This window comes from Toxorhynchites rutilus, chromosome 2 (assembly GCF_029784135.1).
Source record: "Toxorhynchites rutilus septentrionalis strain SRP chromosome 2, ASM2978413v1, whole genome shotgun sequence".
Classification (NCBI taxonomy): Eukaryota; Metazoa; Arthropoda; class Insecta; order Diptera; family Culicidae; genus Toxorhynchites; species Toxorhynchites rutilus.
In genome coordinates, this window is record NC_073745.1 from 30,299,945 (window position 1) to 30,313,600 (window position 13,656).

The 13,656-nt window shown below is 40.1% G+C and overlaps 1 protein-coding gene across 1 annotated transcript in view; it reads left to right on the forward strand.

The window, feature by feature from the left end:
- Nucleotides 1-1,086: 1,086 nt before the first annotated feature.
- The window catches only part of LOC129765000 (protein twist), a 56,652-nt gene continuing 44,082 nt past the window's right edge, over nt 1,087-13,656 (forward strand). The window contains exon 1 of the mRNA XM_055764739.1: nt 1,087-2,512. Within this exon, the coding sequence (XP_055620714.1) occupies nt 1,419-2,512 (1,094 nt within the window). The 5' untranslated portion in view covers nt 1,087-1,418. The remainder of the gene's footprint in view (nt 2,513-13,656) is intronic.

Consider the following 13,656-nt stretch of genomic DNA (forward strand, 5'->3'; position numbering starts at 1 on the left):
ACTTATGTAACTGAGCCTGTAAAAATAAACGATTTAATAAAAAAAAAATTATCTAATGTCCACTTCCAAACTTGTAAATTAATAGCTTTGAGATCAATATACTGAAGTTAGCATCCTTAGAAATGTTTTGTTGCCCTATAGAGGAATTTCAGGAATACGGAGAAAATGAGGTTTTCAACAAGATAATAATTCAAAGAATAATGCTCAAGCGGTCAAACAGTGCTTCTAGTTTTTTTTACTGAGTTGTCCATATCAACTAAAACACAGCCTATGATTGTGCGTAATTGATTACTTATATTTTGTCCAACACTGTATCTCATTTTTCTAGGTACTTCGCTAAGAAAATGCCAACCTGTTTTAAATGAAAACAAAATAAATTTACCATAGAATTAATTGTTAAATTCCCGTATTTTGTAGCACTGATGCTTAAACCCACTGTTTCTGAAACATCTCTTCTAAATGACTTTTTTCCAGACTTGAAATTTAGATGCCCTAATGTATATAACTATGAAACATTTTTAGTTTTGAGAACTTAATTGCAAAATCCATAAAACTCTCCCACCAAATTACTCAGAATTATTTTTTCAAATTATAGAAACAGCGGAAAATAGTGTTATCGTCTTGCTTGTTCTATGGTGTCAGTGATGCATGAAAATCATACCAAACCACCGCAAAAAACATTCCATATGTTGTCTTCGACAAACCATCGCCCAAGTTAGAAGCTTGTCAGTGCGAACCCCAAGATCGCAACAAAACCGCAGTTACACACAGCGAACAGAGAAACCCAGAGTACCGATCGACGGAGACGACGACGAAGATCATAATTCATTGCATCTCATTTCACTCGTCGAAGCGACTCATTAGCTCGACGGTCCCAAGCGTGAATGAAATGGAAATGTGTGTTTTTCCCCACTCGTTTCCTCATTGCCGATATGGATGGACCTGCAGTAAAATATGTACGAGCTTTTCCTTGCACGATCGTTTCTATACTCGCACTCGATCAGTCGCTTGCGGGAAAAGGAAAGCGTGAAGATTTCCCCTTCCAACTTCCAACGAACGAGGCATTTCTTCGATCTCTTTCTGTCCTTCTCCGGGAGGATTTCAGGGATTTGGGACCAAACGAAACCGTTTTCCATCATTTCGCTGCTGGTAATCGTAATGGGCATAGAGGTCTGCGAAAGTTAGTTCTGCAACGTTGACGTGAATGATTGGACGCTCAGTGAGAAGACGCGCGCGCGTAGTTTATCGAAACTTTTCGGCCTACCTGATTAGTGATTGTGTGATCGCGGATCTGTTTGTGTGAATGGGCAGACGCATACTTAATGGTGTGAAGTGTTGTGATTAATTAAGCGTTAATCGATGGTGAAGTTTGTGTGTCGGTGCTTCTTTGGACAGGGATTATTACCTGAAAGTGGAAAATGTCTGTGTGTTCCAGTTCGCCAAAATTAATTCTGGATATCAGCAATAATCAATTTGACAATTGTCAGCAACAAAACAGTGTTTGTGAGAACCTTGAGCGTTCTCCCATAATGATCAAGGTGGAGTCTTTCGATGGTTTGGATAGTTCCGGTATGAATCAGCACCACAGTATGGGACAGTACTCGCATCATCATCTGAATTCGATGCATGCAAGTGGGGATTTCACCACACTGATGCCTCCTAATTCCTCGGGACCATCGACAATTTACGTCTATCAATCACCATCGGTTGTGGCGACTCATGTCGTTCCGGTGGTTGAATGCACAAACGTTCCTCGTAGCGACATTATGGCGACTACTTTTAGTACGCCTGTGGTTTGTAAGAAACGGAAGCTAGACGCCGACTATGACTACGAATTCGATCAATCATCGCTAAGTCCCATGAACTCCAGCCACGATAAACGAAGCCGATACAATGGCACAGCTTACGGTTATCATCCCCCGCCGGAACAGGATTACAGCAACTATGCCGTCGTACCGGAGCTGGCAAATATGGACGAAGATTCATCTTCCGCCAAAATGATTCATAACGGATCGATGGCTTACTCGGATCCGATTCACTACGGGATTTACTACAACAACAACGATACGCCCTGCAGTATGGAAAACGATGGCTCGTCCATCTCGGTGACCTCTTCGCCGGTCAAACCCGGCGATACCTTGAATCACTCATCTTCACAATCCTCCTGCATGATCACAGCTGCATCGTCGCTGCCCTGCGGCAGCGCATCGCCATCGTCTTCCATCGCAACGACCGCTACCTCAACCTCACATCCGGAAGTGGATCCGATTGACCAGAAGCCGCACATCCTCAAAACCAACGGCAAGAAACCCCGCAGCAATCGGATCCGCAAGCGACACGTCCGGGAATCGATCAGCTTCGAGGAGCTGCAAACCCAGCGGGTAATGGCCAACGTTCGAGAACGCCAGCGAACCCAAAGCCTGAACGAGGCGTTCGCCTCGCTACGGAAAATCATTCCAACCCTGCCCAGCGACAAACTGAGCAAAATCCAGACGCTCAAACTGGCCTCAAGGTGAGTGCTTCCAATCCTTTTCCTCTGGGAAACAATTAAAAATCGTTCACGGCGTAGCCGCAATCAATCAGCTCGCGCTTCCGCGGTCCAACCCCCGTAATAACTAACAAACACTCGAGTCACTTCCTCGGCAAGAGCATCTTTAACTTTTCTTGTCACCGCCGTGTCAAGCATTTGAAAAATTGTCAACCAAAACGAGCAATAAATTTTCACAGACAACTCCCAACCGTCCGTGGTAATCCGGCTGGCTTTCGAGCGTCAAGTCGCTTTTCCACACATCATTCATATGATGTGTGGAAACGTAGATTATTAGTTTTTTTTCCTCCTGTCCGTTCCCGCTTAGCAACTTCGATGATGATTTGGTTGGAGCGATCGCGATTCCGATTCCAAATATCGGACGATTCCCTATGCAAGCGCCGAGCGGAGGTTTGGTTACTTTTCAGACGGACAAAGACCCGTCAAGTGCGCGCGCGCTCGTAAAAACGGTCCGCTTCCTGGGAGAAAACAGAGTCCTTTCGATGCGCTCGTAAAAGTCGGGACATGTTGCGTTGCGTTGCGTGCAGATGTTCCGCGCGCGCAAGCACTGGGAAGCCGGAAAGAGGCTGGGAATCGGGTGATCTATTTCTGATGACGATCGTGTGACAAGTTGCGAGTGCCTTCAGGCTGGTCATGTTCCAACAGGCGACACGAGAGTGGGGGAGACGAAAAGAAAGAGTTGACAGCAATAAGTTATAAAAATGTGTCTCATTATTTTTGCTTGATTTGCGTGTTTCGTTTGTTACGGCCATTTGTTTGCTCGCAAGCTGTCGAGTTGCTCTTGTTGAACATGTTTGTGTTGTTTAATGCGAAACGGAAGTCGATAATATTGTCTTGTGTGCACTTGTTGCACACAATCTGGCAAATATTTCGGTACACAATTTATGAAAAATTTCCTCCCAAGATAATTAAGAACGAATATAGCGTTATTAATCATTCTTAATTCTATGATTTGTAGATGTCTCTGTTACTGCAGAACCATAAGGTAAATGATTTTGTTTTGTCCAGTTGAAAATGTGATCATGGTTTGTCCACTGTTTCTAATGCTCTAGTTCAGCGCACCTATGTCAAATTAGGTATTCGAATATTTCAAAACATATTAATAATACTAGCTGACCAGGCAAACGTTGTTCTGCCAAATAAATTATTTCTAGTGAATATTTTGGGTGTTGAATAAAACACACTTATGTATTGTAAGTGTGTTTGAATATTTTAACGATCTTCAAAATAAATCGAATGTGACCGATAAAAAAACGAATTAAATGATTTGAACGAAAGGTTATATGATGTTTCTTGGTGTATTTCATTAACGTAACTGACATGTTTGATCTCTTAAAAGTTAAACGTCAACTGAAAAAAGTAATATAAGTTTGTCGTAAAGTAGAAAAAATGAAATATAGAAAATCAATATTTATTGCTGTCTCCTTGTTAGAAAATACGTGCATGTGATTTTCAACATGGCTTAGTTTATAACAGCTTGGTCTCGTTCATAAATTGGAAAACAGCGATACGCCAGCTAACTTTAATGGAGCTGATTAATCGGCCTGTTTGGAATCGCGTTATTTTATCGCTGTCATTCAATCGAGGAGTATTTACATCGGTAATCCAAGTTTGAAACACAACCATATTGCTTCCTTTATTCATGGATGTTTTTATTACTCTTCACCGATTTGTAGAACTCAATATTCATATATGCATATGAGTGATCGGATTTTACAATTCGATCGAAATCGACTTTTACACTCTTAAATTCGTTCGCCTTGTCGCGAAACAATGGTCAAAATAAGTCATCCGTATTTGTGGTTCAATTTACTCTCTATCTGATCTGCATAATTCCGGAAATAATTCTAAATTGTTGAAATTTGAATGAGAATTATTATTCGATTTCGTTTGGATGCTAAATTTGTTTTGAATGTGTTTGAATGCAAAATTTTGCGTGTTTATTCCACCCGAAAAACCATTACTATTTTTGCTTCATAGAAATGGAACATGGAGACCAATGTTGTTTACGTCGAATTGCGTGGCAAGGTTGTCACATTTGCTCAACTCGACTTGAACAGAACGCAAAATTGCGCTTTTTACATTCAACAGAACACAACCAACAATATGTGGGGACGAATACGATCGAGCTTCATTTTGTGTTTGAACACACGCGCAATGTCATGACAATGCATTGCGCTTTGGCCTGGCTATAACTAAAGCTGTGTCGGCGTTGCTCATGATAGTGTCTCGCAAGTGAATGTATTATTCCTCGCACCGCTTTTGTTGATTGTGTAGTAAGAATTGGCACCGCTTACGATATCTTGAATTGGCGTTTCTTGACCATGTCAAATCACCATATGATAAACATAAAAATCCTTCGAGCGCGCCCTCTGTTTGTTTCGTCGCATGTTCATAAATATTAAATCAAAATGAGAAATGATGTTCATAATGAATTAAGTATCTGTGACGTGGTCTCGTTGGTCTAATGTTTATGCAAGAGATTTTTCGTTAAAGAAACCCTTCTGACTTGCACTGTAGTCACGCGTATTCTTGAGCTTGCCACTCCAGAATACATTCAAGGCGTACTGTTCGTCATAGAAATCTCAACTTTTTACTAATAAAAATGACGCAAGTAGTACTACGTTGAGAAGGCAAACCTTGGGAACGTTAGTGCCATTGAAGAAGAACATAGCGAGGGTCGTATGAACGGTGTGTGTCAACAATGAATTCCAGATTATTGTTTTTTCTTCGCACTGAATTTCTCGTGTCACCGTGATATCATGATTCCAGCAGCGCTTGTGCTTTGGATCTACACACGTGCTCTCCAGCTGATGTTTTATCAGGGTTGATTGTCATTTTGTAATCCGAGCAAATGTGATTTGAAGAATTTCGATAACTCATTGTGCTCATTCAAAAAGGCTTCCAGCTCGTCGGAGATGCTCCCTGCTTTAGATGAATTGATGTTACTTGTGTATTTGTAGATGGATGGTCAATGAAGCGGGCGTTACGCCATTAGTCATTGAACAACTTAAATAAATTCGTTCTGTTGAAAAAAAGAACAATGGTTAAATTATTAGAATATTTTTGACACAAAAATAATAAAATCGCAATTAAAAATAGGGAATTGGGGTCGAAATTTAAGGTTTTATGTATGGTATGAAGACAAATTTTTGAAAAAAAAAATATCCAGATCTTTTTTTCTGCATAGAGCCACCCTATTCGGTATTAAATGTATGGTTATCGGTATGCTACCGGTATCATATATAGTTTACAACCTATTCTCATACCTACCAAGTATTTTGAGTATAATTTCATCAAAATATATATAACACTCACAAATATTGTAAACATCATGCTTGCACACCATTTGTATCAGATTTACTTGGCTAAACCATGTATTTAACACATTTCGATGACTCAATTCTGATCATGAGTTGTCCGATTCACTAATGTTGTTTTGTCCACATGATTGCTACAGTGGTAGACATTCGTTTAGCCGCACCCTATTTTTCCTCAATATTTTTAGAAATAAGTCAATTCTTTGTACAGTTTTGCTCATAAAAGACGATTATTGTTCATTTTCATCGAATTCATTCTAAAAAAAAAAGTATAAATTCACTTTTTGTTTTCTAAGTAATTCAAATATGTGGAATCAGGGTGGACATTCGTTTAGCCGCATCCTAAAATTTCAATAAAAGAAAATTTGTGCGGCAAATTTCGAGTCCAATCGGTAGCTAATATTTAGTATGTCCACTTCGGATCACTTTCAAAACTCGATTTGGCATCGAGTCAGGCAGCTTTTAAAGTGTTGTCATATTGATTATAGCCCAACATTCCTGAATTACTGTCCTTGAGACTGGAAATGTTGTCAAATTGTCATCCGTTTGCATAGACCATCTCGGCCAAGCTTCTCCATAGGTTCTCTTTGGGATTGCAATCGACTGCCAGCAGGTCGTTCAAGAAGCGGAATGTCCTTCTCGGCAAACCATGCCTTCGATTGCTTGGAAACGTGGATCTATGCATGATCCTGCTGAAAAAACGACATCCTCGGTAGCATTATTCTCAATATGGCCTATCAAAACGTCCTCCAGTGATTGAAGATACTTTTCGGAGTTCATTCGGGTGAAAATGGAACAAATGAGAAGCTTGCTGTGATAGGAAACGGCTCCCACACTGTCAAACTTCCGGCCCCAAAGTTTCGCTTCGATCTCACGACATTCCGTCGACTTAAATTGTACCAATAACAACTGTGACAGTCCGAACCATCCAAATTGAACTTTTTTCACCGGAAAATACAAGATTTCCCCATTCTAGTTTCCATTCCATGTATTGCCGGGCGAAAATGAGATGGTTCTGCTTATGGATGGCGGTCAATTTCGGCTTCCCTTGAGGTTTCTTCCACATGATGTTTGGTAACTCATTCAAGATGCGCGCAATATGCCTCTTCGTTACTGGAACATCCGATTCTGCCTTAATGTATGAGCAGGACATCGTTTCCAGGTTGCTTCGTGTCTTATTTAAGACGCAAAGTAACTTTGGTGTTCCCATTTGTTGGTCGTTATATCCCATATTTCTGGCATTATTTAAAGAAATTCCGTACCACTTTCTCAGATAGACCAATTTTTGTCACGATCGAGCGATTAGAAAACTTTTATTCACTGAATATCTTTATTATTTTCCGCCCCTCTTCCGTCAATAGAATACCTTTTGCCATTCCTTTAAATTCTACGTAAATCACTAATCTGACCAACTTCTTACATTGCACATCTAATATTTATTTTGTAAATTGAACATTCCCAAGTATTTTTTCAAAAAACACAGACACAGGCTTGGTGATTGTGCGAAAACTTTATTTTTATGCCCTGCGGCTAAACGTATGTCTCGGGAAAAAACGACGTTTCAATGTTTATATCCACCGATGCCGCCTTGTGTGTGTGTGTGTGATTGTGACGCACGTCCTTTCAATAAAAGTGACTTGAATATATCATCACTACAGCAAATAAGTATCCCGATAAAAAGAACGTTCCTAGTTGTTTTGTAAGTGTTTGAAGTTTTTTTTTCAAGTGCGGCTAAACGAATGTCTATCACTGTATGGCATCCGCTTGGCGCGCTGCAGTTTGTTTTTGGTGTCCTTCGCGCATAGCAGAAATAGAGTTTTTCTGTGTTGAGTGGGTTGAGGTGAACACTTTTAAAATGTCCAAGAAAAGGCAATATTCTGAAGAAAGCATAAATTATGAATGGATCAATATGATTACTTGAGACAGTTAACTCAAGCAATAAGAAATGCGACATTTACTTTTAAATTCGAATTTTTTCATTCAAAAAAAATGATTTCTAAAACTAGACAAACCATGATAATTTTTTGGACAAACCATGATCAAAGTTGGATTAATAATGATCATAATTTCTCTTTGAGGAAAATCATCAAAAAATATATATATTTGAATAATTTCAACGCCTTATGGTAGAATTAGAAAATAGAGACTTAGGGCTTTTCAACAAACCCAAACTCGTCTTGATTATATGTGATTTTCATGAAGAAAAATCGATTTGCATTTAATAGTTGTGTGACAACACCAGAAATTGGACAAAGCAAGATCATTTACCCTATTATTTTGGGAATCTCAGGCACCAAAGATCGGAGATGAGTCCAGGCTAACAACATCGACCTCGGGCGACAGATAGTCCTACTCTCGCTGCAGAGATTGTTTCAGAATCTCCAAACTTTTCAGCCGTCTGACATTGGCTTTGACTTCAAAATCTGCTCTAATGTAAGCTGTCCGTTGAAATTAGTGATAAAACAAAAGCTGGCCGTTTTCACCCCACCAGTAGGATGATTTCAATCATTCGTAATTTTTCACGAATATATAGAACCACAGTAGGCATAGGTCGTCCGAATAAGTTCATTTGCTTACATCATGGCTTCTTCGGGGCAAGGCGCCTCTATATATACCAGGTGAAACAATCATATGAAATGCACTTTAAGCCATATTGGAATTGCTGTCGGTATTTATTTATTTATTCTTATCAACGGGTACAATTATGCCCTAATGACGATCACTTACTGAACTAAACTTACATTTTACTTATATATATATGAACGTGAAAAAAAAATTAATCGCTAATAGCAGTGGCTGTAATTGCGGAGGTGTATCGTTTTTTAAGTAATGCGCGAGACAATCCGAAATCGAAGAAACGACTGTAGCAATTGAACTCACGGCACATGGTCGACAAAGGCTCATTGTAGCCATAGTTTGTGTTAGAAAACGGTATTTGAAGGAAACTGAGAGACCTCAGGTTTCTTGTTTGCACGTTGAAATTAACCTTCTGCAGAAGCTCTGGACAATCAATATGTGATAATATCAAATCTGATATGAAGCAGGTTTTGGCAATCCTTCGACGATCATGCAGTGTTTCTATTCCGATAAGTTTGCAGCGATTTTCATAGCTGGGGAGATTATGAGGATTACTCCACGGTAGACGGCGCAATGCAAACCTCATGAACTTCCGCTGGACAGCTTCCACACGTAGAATACCGTTTTGGTAGTAGGGTGCCCAAACAATAGAGCCGTACTCCAATAATGAGCTGACCAGGGCACAGTATAAAGCTTTTATCCAATAAATGTCCCTAAAATGTTTGGTCGAGCGAAATATAAAGCCAAGTGCTTTAGATGCTTTAGAAATTATGTATGCGCTATGCTCGCGAAACGTAAGCCTTGAGTCCAGTATGATTCCTAAGTCCTTAACACAGTCAACACGTTGTAGAGTTATGCCTTTAAGCTTATAAACATAATAAGCTGTTGAACGTTTACGAGAAAAGGATATTATCGAGCATTTGTTTGGGTTCAAAATCATCCTGTTCGCGTCACACCACGCAGCAAAGGTATTTATTTGTGTCTGAAGAAACTCAGCATCAGCTTCACATTCAATCTGATGGTACAGTTTGAAGTCATCCGCATACGATAATTTCTGGCACTCAAGAGAGAAATTGATGTCGTTGAGGTAAAGTAACAAAATATATGGTCCGAGATGACTTCCTTGAGGAACTCCTGAAGTAACCCGAAAGGGCTTCGAGATAGTGTCACCAATTTTCACTGAAATTTTTCGACCTGCCAGATATGATTGCATCCAACCCAGAAAAGAGCCACTGAAGCCAAGACATTGAAGTTTGGCGATTGTTATCTGGTGATTTATGGAATCGAAAGTTGCTGAAAAATCAGTGTATATCGCATCGATTTGTTGACGCGACTGTAGAGCCCGTGTTATTGAAGATGTGTAAACGATCAAATTCGTTGATGTGGATCGATTGGGAATGAATCCATGTTGCTCTTGGACTATGTAGCTTTTACAGTAATGAGAAATACAATCCAGTACAATTATTTCGAACAATTTCGAAAGCAAGCAATTCCTCGATAGTTTTTTACATCCTTTTTGCAACCCTTCTTGAAAACAGGGAATATGAAAGAATTCTTCCATGTTTTCGGAAAGATGCCACTCTGGATGGAGCAGTTGAATATGATGCTTAGTGTTTGAGACAAACTTGTCGAGCACTTCTTCAGAATAATGGCGGGAATGCCATCAGGTCCAGGATTTGTAGACTGTTTCAGCTTACTGCATGCTGCGTCCACGATATTGGGACTGATCATAGGAGGTGTTACAGGCGAATTAAACTGGGGCGTGTTATTAACTGCAGCGGTGATTTGATCATGATCAAGGTACTCTTCCACTAAAACGCTATTGAACTGAACTCGGAACAGTTCGCAGATATCTTCTCTAGTCGAAGCTTCAATGTTGTCGCGCACCATTACAGTCGGTAGTCCGGACTCTCTCCTTTGGTCATTAACAAATGACCAGAAACGTTTCGGGTTGCTTTTCAATGAAGATTGCATGCGGTCCTGATATTTGCCGAATAATGAACTGTTTAGACGTTTATAATTGTTGTTAGCTATTGTATAACGTGCTTTCCACAAAATACATCTATTTTTAGAATATTTCTTTAAAACGAATCGTTTAGTTGTTTTTAAGCGTTTCAACTGATAATTTGACCAAGGTGGATGAAGGGTTGTACGATTCCTTTTTTTCGGAACAAATTGGTCGATGGCATAGAGCAACACATGAGAAAAGGTTAGAGTAGCTGCCTCTAAATCTGAGTAGTCTAAAATTTCGTTCCAGTTCATGCTCAAGAAAAATCTATTCATTGATGAGTAATTAGCTTTCCTATAATCGTAATATACTGATTCTGTCGTGCGTGCGAATTCGGCTGGATGTGGAACACGTAACGGAATGAGAAGCGGAGGGTGATGAATACACGATTTCACCAGAGGAGAGGGCGCCTCAATCACAGCTACGCACGGTATGATTTCGGTACTGGTAAAGCATAGATCGAGAATCTGATTATTTTCATTAGGAACTCCATTTGTTTGGCATAACCCAGCAAAACTGAAACTGTCTAGAAGATGCACGGTTTGGCGATTCATGGTTGACCGTACAGTATCAGGATAGAAGTATTTCGAAGAACTATTGATCCAGCTAATGCCCGGTAAATTGTAATCACCAAGCAGGAGAATGTTGTCCTTAGGTTCCATTTTTCGGTTATCCAGCCAAGCGATGAAATATGCTGATCAATCACTGATAGTTCGTTGGTTAGATCGGGTGGAATATATGCAACTCCGATAAAGGTGGTGTAGAAGCGAAGTGGAACAGCAACCCAGATCTGTTCTATAAACTGCATCAGAACGCTGCCGGCGGCTCTCTAGAAACTGTTACGAGGCTTATTCGAACGTTGCCTACTATGTTCGGCTTTCGCGAATTTATTTGAACTCGCATACTACTCTCGCATGTGAAAATGCAAAATGGCGTATCCTAGCAATAACAAAACAAACAACCCCCGCTCCACAAACCGTAATCCCCTTCTTATTGAAGTGATGATGTTGCTTCACCTGTTCTACATTGATATAAGCGCCTTGCTCCGGAGCAAGCGCTTCGCGATTCGATCCTCCGTGTTCGAAACGAAAACTCCGGTCCACCGCACAGTGGGGCGACTCCATACAAAGGCTGGCCAATCACAAAAAGTGCCGTTAAAAGCAAAAAAAAAAACATGGTATTTACTTAATTTCCGGATGCTGAACACGAATCTGGCATCCATTTTTTTTTTATTTCGGGTCGTCCATAAAGCACGTGATCCAATTTTTTGAGGTTTAATGGCACTCTCCCCCAGTAGTATTTTTTACATACCATCGATGGGGATAAAAATGGGTCAAAAAAGGTAGTTTTCGAACTTTTTGTTTAATAGCTATCGTAAATTAGAGTGAAACACAATTCTGATAACGTATAAATGTTCTCTAATGATGAACACTCGTAAGTGTTCAAGGAATTGTTGAATAATATTAATTTTTTACTAAACTACGATTAAGTGAAAGTTGACCCAATCTAACCCCTTAGAGGGGGTGACAATGGGTCAAAGTAGTGAATAATACTTTCTATTAAGCATTGTGTTTAGAGATCAATTTCTCAATAATTTCGGGATGATTTAACTTAAATGATTATTTGAGTTTCGAAAATAGTGTCAATCCACCTAGAAGTGCCGTGGAAATTTTTATATACAGCCAGGTATGGGCAAAATCGCATCGAAATTTGTTCAGCAACACTCATTCACAGATAAAACTAACCCTTCTATTCTACGTTTATGCCTCACCAGGGCTAGTTATTTTCGAAGCTAATAAATGTGATTGAGTTTTATTCATACAACTCTCACTTCCACTACAGTCATTTTCGGTGGATTAATTTCAGTGTATCGGGGTGAAGTGGAAACGAAATATTCTCTACGCATACAGTAACATTGATTCTTTTGTTTCGTTCCTTTACTCTTTCGTTCTCTTACAAGTATAAAAGCAGAAGCTTTCACTGACGATTAAAACTGCTTGAACGGGTTATATTTATTTTCATTTCGCATGTTAGAGGATGCTTGCTGCTTTCAAACGTAAGTTTTATTTTACCAAAATGGATCGTCGCGGATCGTGTTCAAAATTCTTCAATTACCTGTCAATAACATGTTTCTCTGTTATTTGGAATACATGTTTGTTACAGAAAATGTAATAAAATGAAAGACGGCACAGATCGGACTACTCCTTTCTCGAGTTTTTCACTCTCTCTAGGAGTGAAAAGAATAGTCCAATTTGAGCTGTCTTTATTTTATTATATTTCCTGTATCAAACATGTGTTCCATGTTACGAAGAAGCATGTTATTTGCAAGTACGCTGGATTTTTTTTATGCGTTTTTAGCGTGATATTTTTTACGCTATTCGCTCAAAATTACGCGATTTTTTTATGCGATTTGCTTGAAATTATGCGATTTTTTTACACGATTTGCTCGAAATTACGCGATTTTCGACTAGGTCTGCGCTTTCAGCGTGCCCACGCAGAATTGCGAGTGCACGCACAAACGCATACACAATGCCGGAAGCACGCGCACGCACATACCATTGGGTGCACAAACACGCACACACACGCGCAAACATGCACAAACATGTGCACAAAAACGCGAGCGCACACAAACATACAAATGGACGCACAGGTGCGCACAAACGCGCACACACAAGCACATACACGTGCACAAACGTGCACACGCACACACACCCACACATGCCCATGCACAAAAAAACGCGCACACCTGCACACAAGCAAGAAAAAAACACGCGCAAACGCACGTGCACACGCGCACACAAACACGCACAAATGCGCGCAAACACGCCTACACATGCCCGCGCATAAAAAAAGCGCACACCTGCATGCAAGCAAAAAAAAACACGCCCAAACGCACGCGCACACGCGCACACAAACACCCAAAAAACGCGCGAACATACACAAACACCCACACAAATACACGTGCACGCACACAAACATCGGGCTGTCGAATACTCGGCTATCCGGATTCGAAGCTGACCGGTATCCAGTATCCGACCAAACCACTATCCGCTTCATCACTAATTTCACACTGACAACTAGCGCCGATAAATAATTACTCCTGCAGGCATACTACACAACCCTCACTGCACAGTTTTCATTAGTTTCAGTGAATAAGTTTCAAATGCAACAAGGAAACATTCATTTCTATACAAACTGCCAGA